This window comes from Pipistrellus kuhlii, unplaced genomic scaffold, assembly GCF_014108245.1.
Source record: "Pipistrellus kuhlii isolate mPipKuh1 unplaced genomic scaffold, mPipKuh1.p scaffold_m20_p_6, whole genome shotgun sequence".
Classification (NCBI taxonomy): Eukaryota; Metazoa; Chordata; class Mammalia; order Chiroptera; family Vespertilionidae; genus Pipistrellus; species Pipistrellus kuhlii.
Genome location: NW_023425562.1, coordinates 73,725,427 through 73,747,119, shown reverse-complemented (window position 1 = coordinate 73,747,119; position 21,693 = coordinate 73,725,427). Strand labels below are relative to the sequence as shown.

Genomic DNA, 21,693 nt, shown 5'->3' with positions numbered 1-21,693 from the left:
GTTTCAGAATCTTTTTTTCTTCATTTCCCTTCTCTAAAAACTGGTGTGTCTTATGGTTCGAAAAATACGGGGTACCTGGCACATGCTGCGGTGACAGTCCCAGGGTGGCACTCTGTTCTGACCGACCCCGGGGAGGAGAGGGGCTCCCCGGCCAGACCCTAGAACAGCCTGGGCCTCCCCCGGGCTGGTCACCAGCAGGGGATGGCAGAGGGCCCGGGGGGCGGGCTCTGCGTGTCCTTCTGCTGTGGTCTCCTCACAAGATAAACTGACAGCACTCGATTGTGCCCCCACCCACCACCCAACCTGGGCAGTGTTTTGTTTAAACTGGAGTAAACAGAGACTTCGGGTCCTTCCTGCCGGTGCTGGGTGGACGGACGTGGCTGATCCTCACTGCGAGGAAGCACAGAGGAGCAGGAACTTCCGGTAACTGGTAAACCTTTATTCTGAGTGGAACACATGAGGTCAGCTTCTGCTGTGTACTATACATTCACGAGGACGACTGTAAACCTGGGGCCGCACTGTGCCTCACGCTGCCCCTGTCTCCCCAGACCCTGGGGGGCGGAGCCAGTGGAGCCGGAGGGGGAGGAGCCACAAGAGGGCAGATTCCAGAGGGAGCTCCCGGGGCCTGACCCTGCTGGGCTCAGCGGTGTGTTCACTGGGGCTCAGAACACAGGGGCCACACAAGCACTCGGCACTGCTTGGCAGAGGCGTCACTCACTCAGCACAACCACACGTATTTCACAGCAGTTCACGCTCACATTCCGCCTTTCTTGAAGAGCCCGGGCACAGGGGGCCCACGAAGAGGTATTTCCCTCCCGGCCTCTCCTCTGATTCACAGTGTCAACTCCACCGGTTAACCCTGAGCCATCCAGAGAGTGAGGGACAGGCCTCTCTATGGCTTCACGCATCCACACCCAAGGAGGAACAAATACATTCAAGTCCAGAGTTCACAACGCCCTGCCCGGCCCACTGTCCCAGAGGGCACGGGGGTTCCCACCTGGCTCACCCCAAGCAGCAGGGCAGCCTGCAAAACCTCTCCCTGGTTCTGGGGAGAAGGTGGAGGTCTGCCTTGGGGAAGGGGGGGTAGACGGGGGCAGGGGCACAAAACAAGACTCCGGGCACAGGAATGGATGTCACAGCTGCCCCACCCTCCAGATGGGGAGCGTGGGGACGGACAGTGGGACTACATCACCGGGCCCGGCAGGTGCTCCTTCCCCATCTGGTTTGCTGTCCGCCTGGAGCTGAGGCAGGGAGGAGGAGTGCTGGGCCTGGGCTGAGCGCCAGTCCTCGGCCCGTCCAGGGGCAGGGCTGCGGGAGGAGGGTCTCGGCCCCGAGCTATGGCCTCCTCCCAACACGTCCAGAGTTTCCAAAGGGCTTCCTGTGCTTGCAGAGACGGAGCCACCACCTTGAGGACACCAGGCAGCTCAGCCACTACGAGGCCCTACTCTTCTGTCCATTCAGGGAGTCGATGTAATGAAAAATGGCCCCCAGGGCCCAGCTGGTCTCAACGTTGTTGATTTTCCGAGTCAGCTGGAGAAGACAAAAGGAGGGCAGAGGGGCCCATGCACACGGTTGGAGGGATGGCTTGAGTGAGAGGCAGGAGCCAGCGTCCCGGTCCCTCGGGCTGTGAGGGGCACAGGGCACCAGGAGGCAAGTCCTTACCTTCAGCACTTTGTTTCCCGGGAAGCCGAATTCTCGGAGCAGCAAGCTGATGTAGGTGAGATCCATGCAGAGGAACGGGTTGCTCTGTGGGCGGGTCTCCGCCGTCCGGCACACTGGGGACGAGAGAGAGAGAGCCGTTCCCGGTTAGGTTCCCGTGGGGGTGGGGGTAGGTGTATGCAAACCCCACTCCGCTCACGCCAGGTGCCCACTCTGCGCCAGGCTCTGTGTGGACCCCCGGTCCTCCTGCTGGTTTAAACAAGCCTGCAGCTCCGAGCAGGACAGCGACCCGCCAAGAGCGCCAAGAGGCTGGGCTGAGGCCAGCCCCTCGCCAGGGCTGGGCCGCCCGTCCCCGTGTCATGGGTGGGAGGCCACATCTCTGCCCCCACGACACGGACACCTCTCCCAGACGCAGACCTGGGCTGAGGAATGAAAACACCAGCAAAACTCGCTCCGAACAACCTACTCTTATTCTCCAGGGCGATGGACAAACCCACCCACAGCCTTCCCAGCATTCTGCTGGGCACCTTTTCCTCCTGAAGAGTCACGGACACTCCGTGTCCACAAGACAAACCCGGAAATGACAAGAAAGCGTAGGAGCCATTTTGGGGAGTGAGGAAGGACTCTCTATGGAGAAACAGACAAAGGTGAACGCTTCCGACATGCAATCGGGGATGGTGACCCTTCGAAGAGCAGAACGTTTACAAGCCTTCGCTTCACATCCTTTTCGGCGGGGGCGTGAGATGGCGGGGAAAGGGACGGCTCAGGACTGCAGGGCCAACACCTGTGACACCCCAAGGACACAGGACCAAGCGTCCACTTTGTGCCGGCACCACAGGAGCCTCAAGGCCACTGAGGCCCGAGGCTGGCACCTGGGTCCGGGGGAGGCAGGTGCAGTGCGTGCCAAAGGGCTGGGCCTGCTCTTCATCACTCACGTGCCAGGCTCTGCTGTGCTGGGGGCCCTGGCTTCTTTTTCAAGATTTGGGGACAATTCTGAATTTACTGGGACACTTTCAGGGGAAATCACTCTTAGGGTTAACCTGAGTCACAGCGAGAGGCGTGAGGAAAAGTAAAACCAAGAGAGTCCATTCCTCACAAGGACTTTTTACGGCTGGGGACACGGGTGGCCCCCTCCCCCACCGCCTGGGGCCACACGGGATGTGGTGAACCGCTGGTCTGGGCCCAGCACGGTGACCCAGGCATACTCTCAGCTCCGTACTCTCCCCTCTGAACACTCCTCTGGTTGCCAGCATCAGGAGCCCACCCCAGGAGTGCTGGTGCCACTGCCTGTCGCAAGCACCGCAGCCCGCGTCTCAGACGGGACCGTGTCCCTGCCTCCAGCTCCAGCCCTTCCCACCCGGGGAAGTGCAGCGCCACTCACCGTACTTGGCCGCAATCTCAAAGTCTCCGACCACGAGGCTGCCTCCCTTCTCCGCATCTGGGGGACAAGACCAAGCGTCCAGTTGGTGCCGGCACCACAGGAGTCCCGAGGCCACTGAGGCCTGAGGCTGGCGCCTGAGGGTCCTGGGGAGGCAGGCGCAGGGCGTGCCGAAGGGCTGGCTGCCAGCCTGGCTGTAAGCAGGGCAGTGGCCCCACGACACTGGCCATGGCTTCTGAGGTGCGTGCGGACAGGCCTGGGGTGGGCAGATGTTCCATGCAGGACCACATGGGGGCGGTCAGCACATCAGGGGTCTTTCAGGGGCCGCCCGAGGAAGCCCACTAGACCCCACTTTTGAACTTCAAGAAAAGTAAACTGGAAATGTTTCCCAAAGCTATGGCCCTGAGCTTGGCAATGGCACTCTGGCATCTGTTTCCTAGGTGTGAGAAAATTCCGTATAAAGCAAGTGAGGGGCGGGTTGTCAGGCCTTAGAACAAACGGGCAGCCCCAGGCCTCTGGCCACTGCCGGGGACAGAGGCACCTCACTCGTGTCTGGCATGAGGCAGCTACTCAGTGTGTGGAAAGGAAGTCTCCTGACTTCGTGGGCGTTGGCTAAGTCAGCCAACGTCAACATTGAGGGTGCGTCCCAAGGGTTCTTTCAGAGCCTCGTGTGAGCACAGGAGGAAGTCAGAGGAGCTTTTCCGAACACCCAGCAGCTCCTGGGTTACCGGGGCAGATGTCGGAACGCCAGGGAAAGGGCAGCCTTCGGTCACAGTGAGGATTCCCAGACTGACATGGGGATGCTGGTGTGTGTGTGGAATGCCCAGCAGGCTGCCAGGGTGGACCCCAGGCACTGCAATGCCCGCAGCTGGCAGCACAGTTAGGAAGTGGGCACCACGTGCCCTTGCTCCAGCTACACGGAGCCCACAGGGTCCCTAAGGCCCTGGCTGGCTATAGGGGGCAGCCCAGGGAGCCTTATTCTGTGCCAGAGAGAGGGACCCGGGTCTGAGAGAAGGGTGAGAGAGAAGACCCCTACCCCCTGGCTGCCTTCCACAGGGGCCTGACAGTGGGTGGCTGAGTGAGCGTGAAGACTCGGCTGGAGGCCTCAGGATCCCGGGAACCAGACCCTGACATCATTGGTGTCTTCGAAGCTTTTCATTTGCATTAATGCTCTTCTCTTTATCACAGGCCATGCATTCTGAATTTCTCAATTATTTCACTAACAAAATTTCTGGTCACCACTCCATGAAGTGACTTTAAACCCTCCCGAGTTTCCACCCTCAATCTAAGCACCACCCCTTGGCAAACTCCACATGTCATGGCTGTCCTGACTGCACTCTGGGGTGTGGAGTAGTCGGAGAGACCCTAACAGCTCCTTAGGGTCACCAGTGGCGAAGGCTGACCTCTCCCCAGCGCAGCCTGGGGGCTGGCCAGGGAAAGGCGGCTGCTTGGCTGAGTCACAAAGGGCTCCATCAGCCAGAGACGCAGGAACCAGGCAGGAGGGTGGGTCTGAGTTAGGTGAACCAGTCCTGCCTCAGAGCAGAAGTGACTGCTCCTGCCCGACAACATACCTACTAAGTGGCTCAAAGAACTGAGTGATTTATTTAAAGGGGGCTTATTACCTCTTATTCGATGACAAGACCCATGCCCTCCCCAGTCAGTCCACTTTTTGTGCCCCAAGTTGATTGACAGCACAGCTGCTCCCCAACAGACTCTCTCTGCTCAGGGTCTAACCTTACCAATGAGCTCTTGGTCCAGCCCGCACGCCCCGCCCCCCCCCTTACCTATGAGGCCAACACTTGCTGCGAGGTCATAATAGTAGGAAAAAGCATAAAAATCCGCATCCTTCGCTTCTTCTGTCCTGTGCACTTTATTCTGAAGGACTTCGGACACTCTGCGGGCACACAGCTGGTAGAGGTTCACTGCTGGGCAAAGCAAAAAGCAGGGCCAGCAGTTAGTGGGCTCCCAGTACCCAAGCACAGTCCCTGAGCCTCTTTCCCAGCGACCTGAGTCTGACTGGGAGGGGGAGGTGGGACCAGAAGCCTGCAGACACCACCCCGAGTCGGCATGCACTAGCACCATACCGTCAATAGATAGCACCTCTCGGGGCCAAGGCTCTGAGTGAGGGAGGGGAACCCGACTGCAGGACACCAGCCTCCACTGGGCCCCATGCAGCCACCCTCACTGCCCAAAGGGCCCAAGGGTGCAGTTTACCCTCCACTCGCCCTCTGCCAGCCCGTGCTGAGTTCTGAACACGCACCGTCTTCCTCCGTCTCACCAGCCACCGTGGAGGTGAGGCCTGCACTCTCCATGTGTCACAGATGAGGAAACTGAGGCCTAACAGGCAGCTTGCCAAGCTCACAGGCCGGCCGTTAACTCCTTGCCTGGAGTTAAGGGATTCAATGCCTACAGCCCATGCCTGGACCTGTTTCCCATCTTCCTTTTCCAAAAGCTGTCCCACCACCCAAGGGCAGCCCATTCAGTCCTCTCCGAGGCCCACAGGCCACCCCTTGCCCTTCAGACCGGACCAGTCACACTGCCTCCTCCTTGTTCTGTAAACACAGCAGCTGCCCAGGGCCCCTGCTTTAGATCTGATGGCTCACTCTGAATCTCTTCCTCTTCCGATCTGCAATCTCTCCTCCTATTTTATTTTTCTTCAAAGCGCTTTCCTATGTTTTACTGCCTGACCCCTCCCACTCCTCCCACTCCTCCAGCCTTGACTGCTCTGTGCACTAACTGTGTGCCAGTAGCTGCAGCAGGGCCAACAACTGACATGTGCACAGTGGCCGAGTCACAGTGACCAGCACACTTAAGTACGGTAACAACCATACTTTGGTAAAAACTGCTGTTTGAATTTTAATCCTGCTATACTGGCTTTGGCACTCCCTTAATTGCTTAAACAATAGAGGGGTTGCCTCAGCTTCCAGATTGAGACCTGAAGGCTAAGGCAGTTTTCCTGTGCCTATGGACCAGGACCACAGGAGATTGACTCCCACTGACTCAGTAGCTTCCAGAGTAGAAACTGTAGATAACCTTTAGAGCTGAGCTCTGCTTCTGTACTATCTGCTTTCGCAAGATAGGGCCACATTCCAATGTTGGCGGGCTGTTCCCAGTATTTAGAATTTAGAATTCAGAACAAAGGAAAATTTTTGTGGTTTAGACCTTTAAAAGGACTGCCTACACTGTGTGTGGTGCTCTCGCAGCCGTCCTGGCCAGTTCAATAAATCCTTGCCTGCTTTTCTTAATCAATTAGCACCCTCCGCTGGTCTTATTCTGAATCCAGGGTTCAACCCCACAACAATACCCACTGGACATTAAGAAGTGTATCTGGTCTTGTTCCTGGTTTCGGATACAAAGCTCCGAAACGCCTTGTAAGACTCTGAGTGATGGGGGTGGGGGTGCGGAGGGATATCTGCTATTCATAATAAGCTCCTTTCCCCAGGCTACAGGGTGGGGGATGATTGTCAGAGGATCCTGCCCGTGATAGGAGGTTTGGAACTTCCCAACCCCAACATCCGGGGAGGGGGGAGGGTCTAGGGACTGACTTATCGCCAAAGGCCAATGATATAATCAATTGTTTGGAGGATTGATTGGTGTAGAAAACCCACACATTTGGTGTCAGAAGAGTAGCCACAACTCTGTCACCAAAGGCAGACAAGCCTCAGGGCCATAGTCCAGCCTGGGAACAACATTTCACTGCTTCTTTCAGATGACAATGCAGTGCACAGAGCGACAGAGACCATGTGGGGGGAGTGGCCAGACTGGCAAGACCCTGTGGCAGGCCTTCGGGGACACTGCAGCCTGAGCAAACCTCCGTCCTGGAGGAAGAAGGGAAGGAGAAGTCATCGTTCCCTTAGTTCAGAAATGGGCTTGCTGACTGCCCTGGGGATTCACAGGCCTTTCTCCCTGGAGCTTGTTGGGAAACCTGGCCCTTTGGAAGAAAGCATCTGGCAACAGACAAGGAAGCCTTGGGCAGAGACCTTGCATGTAGAGGGACCCCTGGGAAGGCACATGGACATTTTTTTAAATTGTCAGCTGAGCCCGAGACACTGACAGAGTTGTGTGCCCCCCACCCCCACCCCAAGAAGGCAGGGGTGAGGGGGGTGTCATTCAGTTCTGACTTCTTATCTTTGTCCAGGTGTCAGCAGGGGCAGGTCTAGATATATAAATCCAGTAATGCTAGGGCCTACTTAAGAATGCAAATAAGCTCCTTTGATCCTAAGTTTTGGTGTTACTTCCTGGGTTTTTGGGATATAAAATAAACCTGCTGTGTGGCTCAGGGTGCTCGCTGCCTCTCCATCAGAAAGAATGGCACCCACCTAGCTCCCGGCTTTATAAATCTATTTCTGCGTCTTCTTTCTTTATTTCTATTATTTCTCAATCTCTGGCCGCCTCCACTTAGAACAGGTTTGTTCATCTCTCTTTCGGTGCCGGACGTGGAAAAGGGAGATCCCCGTCGCATCAGGCCCCCGCACTTGCGGAGTTGGTGGATCCCAGTGGGCTGGCAAGGGCCTCCCAGAGTCCTGATGAGGCTCAAAGGGTGTGGAGAGTCTCAGAAGTCCTTGGAAGGGGCGGGCTGCATCGTTAACCCTTATCCCCCACGATGAAGGGCAAGTCCACAGTACCTGCCTTCTGTCCTGAAAGTCTGTACGTGACTTCAGCATGTTCCCACTCTCCTTTGAAAGAGGGAGCCAGACAGGGACTGACCAACTCCTTTCCATCCTCCACTGAAATAAAGAGAGAGAAGAAAAGCACATTGTCACTGCAAGACCAGGGCACTGCATGGAGCTGAGACATGACTCCACTGAGGGGAGGCCCACAGGACAGAATATTTTAGGCCAGGACCGCAGGCACTGAGGCAGGGGGTGGGGGGGGGCGGCGGCGGCGGGTGTGTGTGGGGGGGAAACAAGAGAGACCTGACTCACAGGAGTCCAGAGCCTTTATCAGAGAGGCCGGAGCAGAGCCTCCTCTGCTCTGGAGACTTGGCCACTTCCAGCTCAGATTCCCCGAGGGGCTTCGGGGTTCCAGGCAACAGGACTAGTGCTGCCCAGTGGATTGGCACAGGCCCCTAAGAGACGGGGAGCAGTTGTTACCCAATTTATGGGTGACCGAAGCAGGGCCAGGATGCTGCTACCCTGCCACAGGTCTGTGCTGCTCCCACAAAGCTGGGCCCCATAATTAGCCAAGGAAATGTGGTGGCTGGCCTCCAAGGCTGGCCCCGCAATACCACCCCTCGAGGATGTGCGTGCTGGTTTCCCACTGAGAAGTGGGTCCCTGTCCCTGCTGCTTTCACCAATAGCAGGTACCGGACACAGCAGGACACAATGTCCTGTGACTCAGGCAGTCTTCTTTCCTCTGAGCCACCAGGCAGACACACAGGCTGCTCTGCTGGGACAGAGGCCTCATGGAGGAGTGCCGGGGGGCAGACATGCAACCCAACCATCCTAAATGCCACCACATGGGACCCAGGGACCCCAGGTGTCACCCAGTCGAAGCCTATGGATTCATGAGATATAATAAAATGTATTGAGTGCAACCACTCAGTTTGATGGGTAACCTCCTGTGCAGCAATGGATAACACAACAGGGAGACTCATCCACTGAAGTACACCCTACTTGGTGGGTGTCACGCCCCCACTTGTGTGGCCTGTCAAGACCAGTGGCCTCCCAGCTGCTCTACATCAGACATGGATGGCAAACTGGTGCTTGCCTTCTTCTTGGTGGCCAGTGTTTTCTGGCCCCAGAGTGAAGGTCACAGGTGTGTCTGAGACGTGGGTATACTTTTGGTTTGCAACAAAGGGGATTATCATCACAAGGTTTTCACCAGAATTCGAAAGAAATTAATGGAAACGGGATGTTCCAAAAGAAAAATTTTCAGTTGAACATTCCCATCATGTCAGACAACCAGGTCCTTAAAGAGGGTAGGAGAGCTGGCCTGGGGTTGGGGCTGGGCAAGACGTGGGACCCAGACAGGCAGGGCCAAGGGAGGGGGTGTGGCTGAGAGCACGGGTGGGCTCACACGTACACGTGGGGACCCGAGGCCTGGTCGAGGCCTTTGGGACTCCAGGGTGGACAGGGAGATGCTGGTCCCGGAGCTGTGTCCTGTTCCCAAATCGGGACACAGTGATCCCTAAGATCTCAGAGAATTCACGTGTACAGCCGGCCAATGACAGGCTTCTCCTCCGCCAGACCCATCAGGCAGGAAAGCTGGGCGTAAATGTGACTTTAATAACCTGACCAGACAGACTTCGTCTCTAGTCCACCACGATATCGGGAAGAAGAGCCAAGACCATGCTTTATGATAAAGCAAGAGGAGACAGAGGGACGTTCTCACAAGGCAAGAATCACTGTGGATGAGGACAAGTCCCCTAGCCCCATTGCAACAGCCTGGATCACTCCTCCTCAGGGCCCCTCCCATACGGTCCTGAAGAATAAGGTTCTCTTCAAATCCTTGAAACAAGCAGACCCAAATTTAAGTGACGACTGTTATTTGGATCCTAAAATCCCCCAGTTCAGCATTTCGGAGATGACTTTACTAGCACTTCTTTCTTTGGAAAAATAACTTGGAACGTAAAACACACTAGCCTGCATCTCACCTGAGTGCCACTGACAAGATCTGAGGCACATCTTTCTACACATGTCTCTTCTGGGCTCCGAGTCCTACTGTCAGGGAGGACAGATGGGAAACTAATCATTGTCTCACTATTAAAAAGTTGTGGAAGGCTGGTCAATCTTTAAGCCAAGGTCAGAGCCAACCACTCCCTATCTAATTGAGACAATGGTAACTGAGGCAACTTCCTCACCAAATAATCATGTAAATCTTTACTGATAAGATAATCTGTTACTGGAATTACCTAAGGGCAATGAGTGTATCCCAAACCTGAATAACAGGGACAGCAAGGCCAAGCAAGGCGGTAGTCCTCCCACTAGAGGTGGGCTCCCGCCTGGCCCCCAGTATTCCCAAATTAATACTTTTCTAGTCTTCTTTCATTTGTGTGCGGCCTGCTCCAAAACCTGAACCCTGAACCCGAACCCTGAACCACGCGGGACATGAAAGGGGTTCCCACATCAGGGGTCCGTGGAGGCACGGGGAAGAGAGGGGGCTCCACTCCCAAAGGACTCCCCGTGCCTGCTGAGCCAGGAGGGCTCTCAAGATTCCCCTTACCAGGCTTCCCCTCGGTGCCGCCCAGAATCGCCAGCCGAGCCGACATCAATCCCAGCCCCAGGTAGCTGTGGAAAGAAAATCCTGGGTGAGGACTGGCCTGCCATCTTCTACTGGGATCCTAAAACATTCACCTGGCCTGGATTGGAAACAAGTGGGAAAGGGAGGAAACTGGCTTTTCTGCTTCTTCTAGAAGAGTTCAGAGCGTCCGGCTAATTAGTTCAACAAATGAAGGCCAATTACTTGACAGGAGCTTGTCTGGATCAGTGAACGCAACAGCCCCGGTCTTTATCGTGCATATGTGTGTTACAGAAAGAACCTACTGAGGGCGCCAAATGCATGAGAGGGTCCAGAAAATTCCTGCACAATCCATGGGCCCGTCCCCACCTCTTCAAAGCCTCCTCCAAAGCAGAACCGAATAAGAATGAAAGAAGAAATGCCATTTTACTGCAGGAAAACTGAAAAACGGAGGGAGAAAGCAGGAAGAGGGAGAAGGTCCAGGTGGGTCCATGCAGGGGGTCCCCGGGACCTGGCGTGTCTGTGACTGAACACTCCAGTCACCCTATGGGCGGGGGTGGGAGGCACGGGGGGAGGCCACGCACTGCTGGCTGAGCTCTGTGCCTGGATGGTCACCCTCTCCACCCTCACTCCCAGACACACCTGTAGGAATAGAGCTTGTAGGTCCTATTAAAAATCTGCAGTGACGTCAGGTAGCCGGGAGGGGAGGTCCGAAGGGTGTCCTGGGGAAGAACATGAGGGTTACTCCCCTTCCTGCTGGCCTTTCTAGAAAACTGTCCCCAACTGCCTCAAATCGTGTCAAAGCACAAGGATATTCACAGATGTATTCAATTAAAATAGCTGTTTATTAAGGCAAGTTAAGCTTTTCATTTGGAGCAAGAATAAACACTGCACATTCAAAAAGTAGGTTTTTCTTTCTTAGGAGTAACATTTACTGATTCTAACAAATAGGGCCCAACCAAGACAATGAGTAAATTTCATAAGTGTTCTGCTGAAAACTAAAGCTAATAATACTAAAAAATGGTGGATGAGGAGGGGACTGTTAGGGAGGGAAGGAGAAGGCCCACTTCACAGTCTCTGGCCCAAGTACATACTTTATTACCCCATACATTTCCATTTTTTCCCCCCAAGAGAGTTAAATCAAACTTAGCAGCGTTAACTGAATGGATCTGGCCCTCAGGAGAGGACATGACGGCCTGGGCCCAGAGCCACCACACATCTGGGCCTCCCTGGGGAGGGAGACTGGGAGGGTGGGACCCCCACAGGGGCTGGTTACCTCAACTCTCGGAAGGAAGGTGATCTGAGTGGACCCTCCGCCCAAATCCAGCATGCCCACACTGTTGCTTCCTGGGGATTTCAAACTGCCTAGAGCACAGGAGGAAAAACCAACCCAGCACCGTCACGTTAGTAAACAGATGAGGACAGCGGGAAAGGAAGGGGAGGTTAGCAGCCAGGCCCTTCAGTGGGAACAAAAACAGAAGCAGCCGTAGCTATCTGACACTCTCCACATAAAGACGCACCCCCTGTGTAAGAGACATGAACAATGGCTCCCCTGGCTGTGGCTCTAATGTGGAAAGGGGAGGACAGCACTGACTGTGGCAGGCATGCTCGACCGGCCACACCTGCTGCTCCTGCTCAAAGACCTGTCTTCCCCGATACCCTACAGGCCCTAGTCATGCCTCCCCCCCAGCTCGGAGGCTAGGCTCCTGATCTGTCACTTAACAGGTTCTCCTTTCCCCAAGGGGCCAGGAAACGGCTTTCTTTCCTATATATGTGTCAGCCACACTGGTCTTTCCCATCATTTTACAAAGGGGCAAAACTCCACAGGAACTGAGGTGATCTAAGAAAAGGAACTCCTTGCTGCCTGGTTCCAAAAACAGAGGTTTCTGTTCCCTGATCTACCTGCTGTCGAGGAATTCGATTGTAAGGCAATCAGCATGTATATCATGTTTAACACTCAAAGTGACCAGCTTTATTCCTGGCTTCCCAGAAGTGAGAGGACAGGGCTCCGAGGCTGCTGCTGCTGCTGCTGGAGGAGGGTAGTGTGCGCTGGGGAAACCACCGGGACTGCGGAGAGCACCCCCTCCTGGGCACGTACGTCTGTGAACTTAACACCTGCCCTGCCAGGCGGACACCCCCACCCATTCCGACTGCCTACGCTGAGCCAGAGGGGATATTTTATTTATTTATTATTTTTTCCCTAATTTTTATTTATTTATTTAAATTAAATTATTATTTTTGTACATATACCATTGCCCCCCCCCCCCCCCCCGTACATACCCTCCCTTCCCAGAGTTTTGTGTCCATTGGTTGAACTTATATGCATGTATACAAGTCCTTCAGTTGATCTCTTATCTCCCCCAGATCTCCCCAGAGGGGGTATTTTAAAGAGTAGAAAAGAGGCCCTGCTCTCAAGAACGGGGTCTGAACTGTTAGCCTCCATGATGAAGTGAACGTACCTGTGAGGAAGTTGACGGTGATCCAGGCTGAAATGCCTACGAGAAAGTCACAGAGAGCATTTGAGTCACACGACAGTTTCTGGCAGACAGTTTTAGGATATACCACCCTAAAAAACTAGAATATTCTGCCAAATGTCACATCTCTCTCTCACTCCTTTATCAACTTCCTTGTTTCGGAAGAGGCTGGAAGAGAGCTAAAGGAAAAGTCCCCTTTCCCTCCCCATACAAACAATCTCTTCTTCTTTTTTTTAAACAAACTCTTAAGGTCATATTTAAAGCCGGGGGCTGGTGAGGAACCTTACTAAGCATATCTTAGGATTAAAAATGCAACAGTAACATTAAAAACATGGTAGTAATTGGGCATTCTCTTTAAATGCTCTTAAGAAGGAAAGAATGATTGTTTTCAGAAACTCCATCTGTGCCAGTCAAGACGAGAATCTCCTACTGGCTCCAAGAAGACCCTCGGAGACAGTTAAACTGTGGTTTGGGGCGGATGGTCACTCTGTCCTGTCCATCGTGCGTCGGACCCGGAGCGAGCGGAGAGCCCCCGCGGCTCTGAGCGCGGCGCCTCGCCAGGAGGGCCTCCTCGCACAGGGCCCTCTGGGAACTCTACCTTCATCGGTGCCGTTCATGATGGACACACAGTCATCCCCGACGAGGAAAGGGGACGCCTTAAACACTTCTTTCACCTACATGTAGAGAGAGACACGTCTTTATCCTCTGCAATCTAAATTCACAGTCCCAGTCAAGCCATCTTCTGGCAGGGGGTCTCAAAACACCAGAGGTGTCAGCTGCTGCTGCAGAGCAGCAAAGCTCAGGTTTTGTTTTCAGCTTTACGATGCTCTGCGGGCGCTTTCCTTGTTAATCTGCTCCCTGGACTGGTGACGCAGATGCTGCCCTGGAGAGCCCGTGCTAAGGCACTCTGGCCTGGAAGGCTCTGGGGGGCACTGACTCTGCTGGGCCCCAAAATGCTGCCCTGCTTTAGCACGGGGGACGAAGGGGCAGAGCTCAGACCTGGGACCCCCGCTTGGCCTGGAGATGAGCTGGGAGAGGGGAGGCAAAGCAGTGAGCAGCTCCATTTGAGGATTTCCCTTATCCATGTTTTAGCAAGTACTGACACACAGGAACTTAAACACATCTGGCACACCCCAAATGCAGTGGTGCCCCATCATCCTACGTGAGAGTGTAATTCTGTAAATGACCTGGACAGATGTGCAGCCACCCGCCGCTCAGCAGCTGGTTTGGAAATGGTAGAGAGGACCAGGGGGACCATTCTGCTTAGAACAGTTCTCCTGATTTGGCTGATGAAAGCAACCTCCAGGCACCTGGTAAAGAGGGGCTCCAGGGCCCCCTGCATGGGGGTGCAGGGCCTAGGGACACTCCTGGCCACGTGAGAGCCAGGAAGAGGCGAAGGGTCGCTGCAGAAGTCACACCTGAGAATCGGCCTGGGAGCAGGGCTGGCTCCCATGAGAACAGCAGGCTGGAGCCGAGATGCCAGGAACTCGGTTCCCACAGCCTCTGCATCACCAAGCTCTTGGGTGACAGCCCTTCAAAAGCACGGTTAATGTTTAAAGCAAAGTTGTCCTTATGATAAAAACAGATTTATTCTAGAAAACACCTGCAGTGTTAAATGTCAGGAGGAAGCAAAAGCTATTCACTCTCTAACAAGAATGCAGCGTTTCTCCTTCCGGAAGCATCCACGGCCTGACCGCCTGCGCACTGGCTGCATGTTTCGTGTGTTCAGTCACCGTGAGCCACCCCCATGGAGGACACGGGCAAGATCACCTTTTGCAGTAAATTCCGAGCCTTTTCTCCCGGCAGCAGACGTAAGCCAGCGGTAGCCTTGAGCACCAACGGGGTGGCCTTCCAGAAATCAAAAGGAATTTCTTGTTTAGCAACATCCAGCAATTCCTGAATACCCGGAGTGCTCTGTGAACAGGTAAAACAGGGTCTGTCAATCTTAGCAACACTTAGTGCTCTGTGAACGGTTAAAACAGGGTCTGTCAACGCTTAGCATACACTCACAGATGCTCCCTCACCCTTTGGTTTTATTAACTTACTAGAGGCCCAGTGCACAAAATTCATGCATGGGTGGGGTCCCCACTGATCAGGGCCAATCAGGTCCTCCACCTCCACACCGCCCCACTTCCCTCACCACCTGCGTCTGCCACCCCCCAGCCCCGGTTTCCCATCCCAGCTCAGGGCCTGGCTTCAATCAGACAATTGGGACCTGCCAGGCAGGGGAAGGGGAGGGAGAAATGAGGGAGGGCCCAGAAGGTTGGCCACCAGCCCTGAGGAGGAACCCGGCCCTTGGCCCCTTTCCCAGGGGCATCTGCCGCCACCCACTCCCAGTTCCCTGTCCCAGCCCGAGGGCCTGGCCCTGATCTGGCAATCAGGGCTGCTGGCTGGGGGAAGGGACTGGGAGATTGACCAGCAGGCCCAGTTGGGGATGGGAGCCTGGGATCTGGGGGCAGCTCCTGCATTGAGCGTCTGACCCCTGGTGGTCAGTGCACATCATAGTGACCGGTCCTTCCATTGTAACAGTGGCTTAGGCTTTTATATATATAGATAAATACATAGTTTCTAATTTTCCAAATTGGCATAAAATAGCAACTGAAGTGGTGCTGGTGGGTGGGTGGGGCACAAGGACCAGGAAAACACAGAGAAATGTCCTTGGCAGAATGTCATGGGATGAGGCCCATGAAAGAGGCTCCTGTTCTACACACCTGGCCACCAAAACCCTCACCCGGTGACCTCCGACGAGTGTGACTCCCCTGGACATCATGAGCACATTCTGGGGTCGCTCAGAGTGCTAAAGCCCAGGAATAATTACATTGAGGGGTCATTTTCACCTGGGGGAATGCGTGATCCAAATATTGGATAAGGCCCTGTGACTGTGGGGATGGGTAAGGGAAAGACTTCGGTAAAACATTGCTGGCATGTCAACAGGCACAATGCCATGTGGGCAATTTGGCAAGGTGTGGGCAAGGGAAAAATACATCCCTTTTACTAAGAAGTCCCACTCTAAGAACTCATTTGAGAGAGCTCTTTGGTAATGCAGTATAGTCCAGAATGTGACAAACAGCAGCCCTTCTTATACTGTTAAGATAAAAAGACGGGCCATTATCGGAATGTCCTTCAGGAGGGACTGGTTCTGTAAATTCAATGTGCACACATAACTGCAATACCATTCAGCCAGAAAAACCAGAGAAGCTCTCCCCATACTGAGAGAGTAAACAATCTCCAAGTGATATTGTTAAAGACAAAAGCCAAGTGCACAGCAATGTGAATGCCACTCCATGGTGTACGTAAAAGAAAAAGGAGGGGAGAATACAGATGTTATTATCCACAAAAATGTGCTCTTGAAGGATATGCAGGAAACCAAGGATGCTGGGAAGTTTATCCCACTTGAATGTGTTGCCTACTGAAATAAGTAAGGTTTTAAAAACCCAGAGCTTATTCTAGATATCTAATTCAACCAGGTCTGACCTATGCTCATGTTAGAATCACTAATTCTTTTATTTATTTTTTAACCAAACTACAGGAAAGCAAGGCTATGACTTCACTGCCTAAGATCAGGAACCACCTGTGGATTAGAATGATCTATTAGCTTTTGATTTGAGACTTGCTTGAACCAAAAAAAGGAACTCACAGCTATATTGGTGACTAGTTTCACGAGAGCCTTTGTGAAAAGACAAGTGTCCCGTATTACTGTAGTTGTAAGTTTTAAGGACTTTAGAAGCATAAATGCTACAAGCTTACAAAAATCACTGACAGCTTAAATTTCTTTTATACTTATTTGTTTTGTGGATTTTGTGTAATACACCTTTAACTTTTTATTTTAGTCAATGTGTGTCATCTTCAATAAGAGAACTAAAACGATATGAATATTAAGTTTTCAGGGGATGCTTTTTGTAAGCTTGTAGCATTTGTATTTTTAAAAAAATATATATTTTATTGATTTTTTAACAGAAAGGAAGAGAGAGGGTTAGAGAGTTAGAAACATCAATGAAAGAGCATCATAGATCAGCTGCCTCTTGCACACCCCCTACTGGGGATGTGCCCGCAACCAAGGTACATGTCCTTGACCGGAATCGAATCTGAGACCTTTCAGTCCGCAGGCTGACACTCTATCCACTAAGCCAAACCGGTTTTGGCAGCATTTGTGCTTCTGGAATGCATCAAGACCTCTGGTGGCCTGTGTGCGGGTCGTAGGAAGTGCTTGGGATGGCCAAGGCATGTGTGGGAGAGGGGTAGCTGTGGGCCCTTATGCATTGTACCGACGCTCTACCACTGAGCCAAACCGGTTTCGGCAAGAATAGGGCTTTTTTTTTTGTTTTTGTTTTTTTTAAAATATAGTTTATTGATTGTTTTTACAGAGAGGAAGGAAGAGGGATAGAGAGAAACATCGATGAGAGAGAAACATTGGTAATCTGCCTCCTGCACACCCTCTACTAGGGATGTGCCTGCAACCAAGGTACATGCCCTTGGCTGGAATCGAACCCGGGACCCTCCAGTCTGAAGGCCGATACTCTATCACTGAGCCAAACCGGGTAGGCCTCCTCTATTTTTTGACCAGACGAAACATATGAAATGTTCCCGGTCAGCACCATCAGAGATGCTATTTTTGAAGATGGCCTACTGAGCTCAGGGAAGAAAGCTGGCTTTAACAAATCACAGTAAAAAGACAAAGACGAGAGAAAACGGCTACCTTTTCTACGTCGTCAGCGTAAGCAGAAAGACCCGGCTGGAGTGCTTTGAAGGTTTCATGGGTCAAGGTGGGAGTCTCTAAGGAAAAAACATTTTTTTAAAAAGGTACAGCTATGAACAATTACACAAATATACAAATCTATACAACTAGGATTAGCCACACTTTTAAAGGTCAATCTGAAAACAGATGGGTCCCAGAGGGACAGGAGGCCTGTCCGTGATTCTCATCTAAATTCTGACCCTAGTTTGGCTAAACAAGATGAATATTATACCTAACTTTTTGACCAGAACTTTACCTTTAAAATAAAAAATAACTTTATTTAGGTATAATGTGCATACAAAACACACACACACACACACACACACACACACACAAAACAAAACAAAACTCCTTTTAAGGTTAATTCTTGTTAATAAATAGAGGAGCAGGGCAGATGATTTTGCAATTTTTCAAACTGCAGAAATGAAAGTCATTTCCTTGATTCTGGGATGGATGCATTATAGGATTCTAAAAATATGTGCTTTCTTCTTTTTTAAATATTTAGGAGGCTGGACTCCTGTGCATACAGCATGGTGAGCATTTGGAGCATACAGTGGCCAAGGGATGCTGGTCTGAATTCAGACACGGAGAACCAGGAGGAAAAACAAGAAACAAAACGTTTTGTAAGGGTGTCTCTCCAACGATTAAACAACGGAATGTCGGCTATTAACGGATTCCATGTGGACATGTGTTGTCTTAAACTCAGCTCCAAAACCATTTTTGGAGGTAGATAGGTCCAGCGCATAAATATGTATTTAACTTGCAACAAGTTTAGAAACAAAGCATAGGAAAAGTAAATAAAATACGCCATGATGGCGTTGGAGGGCTACTCAAGGTGTCTGCATCACCTGCTCAGTTACATGCACAAGATGGCATCAACTCATAAGGCATTGAAAGTGAGCAAAGAAGCAGAGAGGAGAGGTCCCAGGCCTTGACCAGTGCACCTGATGAACAGTCAGCAGGAAACACTGGCTAGAGGCTAGAGAGGCAATCCTCAGAGCCAATGGGCACAGGGAGGGGCTGGAAAAGGATGTCAAAGGGAAGAGGAAGAGGGCGAGGAGCCGGGCAGTGGTGGGGGTCTCCCTATAGGAAAAGCCAGTGAGTGAAGGTGCCTACACCCCTCCTCGAGGAAGCAAAGCTCACACACAGGCTCTGGCTCCAGCTCCACTCTCACTGCCGAGGCCACGGCCCCCCTGGCAGCTCTACATTGGGCTGGCTGAGTCTCTCCAATTATCTGACTGACCTAGATTCCTAGCTCCACGGGCCTGAATCTGGGGTTACTTCCTGCCTTAAGTTCACTAACAGGATGTCTGGCCCAAGTCATGGTCCCAGCCACTTGACCTGCCATGCATGCTAGGAGGGGACAGGCCTCCAAACACCCTCTGGGATCTCCGTTGCCCTTAACTGGCAACCAGATGCTCGTACAAGTAAGAATATTCTGGGACTCCTGGGAGATAAAGATTCCTAGGTCCCAACCCATAGTCTGAGTCAGCATCCCTGGGATACTGCATTTCTGACAAGCTCCCAGGTGAGTCTAAGGCAGGGAGTCTAGCCTATACCCTGCAAACCACTGCCTTTAAGGGGGGTGGGTCCCGTGAGCTCTGCAGGGAGAGACTGGGAGAGGAGAGAAAGCAGCCCGCAGCAGGGCTTTCTGCCTGGGCAGGATACCTCCGGGCTGCCAGGTGAGCTGAAAGATATGCACTCGGGTGCCAGTGCTTCCCGCGTCAAACATGATGCCATAGAAGACCTTGTGACCTCGAGCCGTCGTCCCCGGGGCATCGCGAGTCTGCTGGCCCCGGTGGGCCCCCGAGGCTGCCTCCGTGATGCTGAAGAAGGCCTGGGTGGCGAAGACCCAGTGCCACTTGATGTAGGCGATGTAGATGAACAGGCACACAAACAGTCCCAGGGGGTACGCCACCTTCATCACCTTCAGGTTCCCATTGTTTGGTATTTTTCTCATTTCTTCGTCTGTGAGGACTGTGCTGGCACAACGGGAGAGGCAGGAAAAACACGTTAGGCTGCGAACTTCCGGGACAAGTCAGACATCCCTGTGCTCGGGGACAAAACATGGAACCAAAACCTGGGCTGCAGCAGGTGTGACCCACAGGTTGAGAGCCGCTGCTGTAGAGCTTAAGGCCATTGGGAAACACAGATATTTACATTACGATTCATAACAGTAGCAAAATTACAGTTAGGAAGTAGCAACGAAAATAATTTTATGGTTGGGGGTCACCACAACATGAGGAACTGTATTAAAAGGGTCATGGCATTAGAAAGGTTGAGGACCACTGTATAGTGCAAGGCACCACGTCTTAACCTGACTTCCAAGGACAGGAGGTGAGGTGCCTCCTCCTCAAGGCTCCCGCGCCCTCAGGCAAAACCCACCATTCTCTGACAGTTATGGAAAAAGGAATGGACATTCCGAGGGGGCAGGGACAGGGAAGTGCCGGGTTGAAGGCAGGACAGTGGGTTTAGGCTGCCCACAGTGGTGTGTGTCGGTGGGGAAGTTACCCTCTTGCATGGGGCTGGTCTCCTCATCTGTAAGGTGGAGCTGCTCACGGGAAAGCTGTCTCGTGCTGCTGTTTCAGGACAGAGATGTGTAATGTGCTCAGAACCGGATACAGAGAACATAGATAGGAATGCCGGCTCTGCAGAAGGGCAGCAGGAGGCAATGTGCCCTGGAACCAGGGACAGGGATGGGTGAGAGTGCTGCAGGCGGGGTGACTGCAGTGTCTGGGGATGGGAAAAGTGGGGGCCAGGGCCATCAGTGCAGGAAGCAAGCCTACAGTGGCCTTCAAGCCAACCTTGAGTCTGTCTTGGTGGAACCTTGGTTCTCAAACTTAATTCATTCCAAAAGGCTGTTTGAGAAGCGATTTGTTAGGAAACTGGAACATTTCCCACTATTAGAAATAATGTAAATTGAATGAATTCTTTCCAGACCCCCAAGTGATTCTGTTTTAACCTTTCTTATATATAATACACATCTAATACAGTACTGTTTAATCTATAAACAGTATTTTCTTTTTTACATATATATATATATATATATATATATATGTTTTAATATATTTTATTGATTTTTTTACAGAGAGGAAGAGGGATACAGAGTTAGAAACATCGATGAGAGAGAATCATCGATCAGCTGCTTTTTTCACGCCCCCCCCCCTCCCCCCGGGGGATGTGCCGCAACCAAGGTACATGCCCTTGACCGGAATCGAACCTGGGACCTTTCAGTCCGCAGGCTGATGCTCTATCCACTGAGCCAAACCGATTTCGGCAACAGTTATTTTCTTAAATTTATCCAACCACCCCCTATCAGCCTTAAACGAATCACTTTTAACATTAGGGGTGTCTGGCAGGAAGTCAGTATGCAGCATATTTCCTTTTTCATTTATCACGCCTCCGAAATGCTGTCACTGGCTAACTGCTTTTCTTTTATCCAAATCAACAAGTTTTTTGTTTTTTTTTTACTTCTTTAATTGCCCATGATCACTGTTTCTTTCACACCCTTAGCAACATTAGCACTCTTGATGGCCTCTTTTTGTTTTAAAATTGTGGTAACTGTCCATTTTGCCAGCAACAAAAGCAGCCATGTATATGGGGGAACTGAAAATAGTGCACACACAAACCCAGGGAAGACACATGCTCAGAAAAAATTCTAAGAACAGCTTAAACCTTTGCGGCCTCCTCCCCAAGCCAACAACCCCCCCCCCCCCCCCCCCCCCCGACTCTATGGCTCAGACACATCCTGCTAATTAGTGAAGGTCTTTCATGGCACAGAGCAAAGACTGGGAAAATTGGCTATTTTTCAAATGCTGAATTTTTTAAAAAGAAAAAAAAATCACAAGGCATACAAAGACATAGGAAAACATGGCCCACTTAAAGAAATTGGTATAAACCATCCCTAAGGAAAAACAGGCATAGAATGTACTAGATACAGACTTTAAAACAGCTCATTAAATATGATGAAAGAGGTAAAGAAAACCCAAAGGAAAAAAATATTAGGAAAACAATATATGACAACAAAATGAGAATATCAACATAGAAATACAAATTGTAAGAAGAAATCAAACTCCAGGTCCCTAAACTAAGGGTTCCAGTACCAGGAAGAGAAATCCCCATAACTTCTGGCTGTAAAAACCAGTGGGGACTGAGCTGAGGGAGACAGAGACCTTCTGGAGTCCCAGGAAGTTCCTCTTAAAAGGCCCATGCACAGACTTACGTGGACTCACTCCCTGTGAGCTCCAGTAGTGGGGCAGCAGCTTGAA

At 52.0% G+C, this 21,693-nt stretch overlaps 1 protein-coding gene across 3 annotated transcripts in view; it reads right to left on the bottom strand.

The window, feature by feature from the left end:
* Positions 1 to 422: 422 nt before the first annotated feature.
* Positions 423 to 21,693, bottom strand: part of ENTPD6 (ectonucleoside triphosphate diphosphohydrolase 6) — a 32,209-nt gene continuing 10,938 nt past the window's right edge. Inside the window, exons 3-15 of one of the 3 annotated variants that reach the window (XM_036418804.2) lie at positions 19,094 to 19,407; positions 17,387 to 17,463; positions 14,461 to 14,604; positions 13,289 to 13,364; positions 12,676 to 12,711; positions 11,493 to 11,581; positions 10,859 to 10,938; positions 10,202 to 10,266; positions 7,663 to 7,764; positions 4,822 to 4,962; positions 3,041 to 3,097; positions 1,663 to 1,775; positions 423 to 1,530 (exon numbers count right to left, since the gene is read on the bottom strand). In XM_036418804.2, the coding sequence (XP_036274697.1) occupies positions 1,432 to 1,530; positions 1,663 to 1,775; positions 3,041 to 3,097; positions 4,822 to 4,962; positions 7,663 to 7,764; positions 10,202 to 10,266; positions 10,859 to 10,938; positions 11,493 to 11,581; positions 12,676 to 12,711; positions 13,289 to 13,364; positions 14,461 to 14,604; positions 17,387 to 17,463; positions 19,094 to 19,385 (1,371 nt within the window). In that variant the 5' untranslated portion in view covers positions 19,386 to 19,407 and the 3' untranslated portion in view covers positions 423 to 1,431. Of the gene's footprint in view, positions 1,531 to 1,662; positions 1,776 to 3,040; positions 3,098 to 4,821; positions 4,963 to 7,662; positions 7,765 to 10,201; positions 10,267 to 10,858; positions 10,939 to 11,492; positions 11,582 to 12,675; positions 12,712 to 13,288; positions 13,365 to 14,460; positions 14,605 to 17,386; positions 17,464 to 19,093; positions 19,408 to 21,693 lie in introns of those variants that run through there. The other 2 variants (XM_036418806.2, XM_045574405.1) reach the window with 2 other exon arrangements.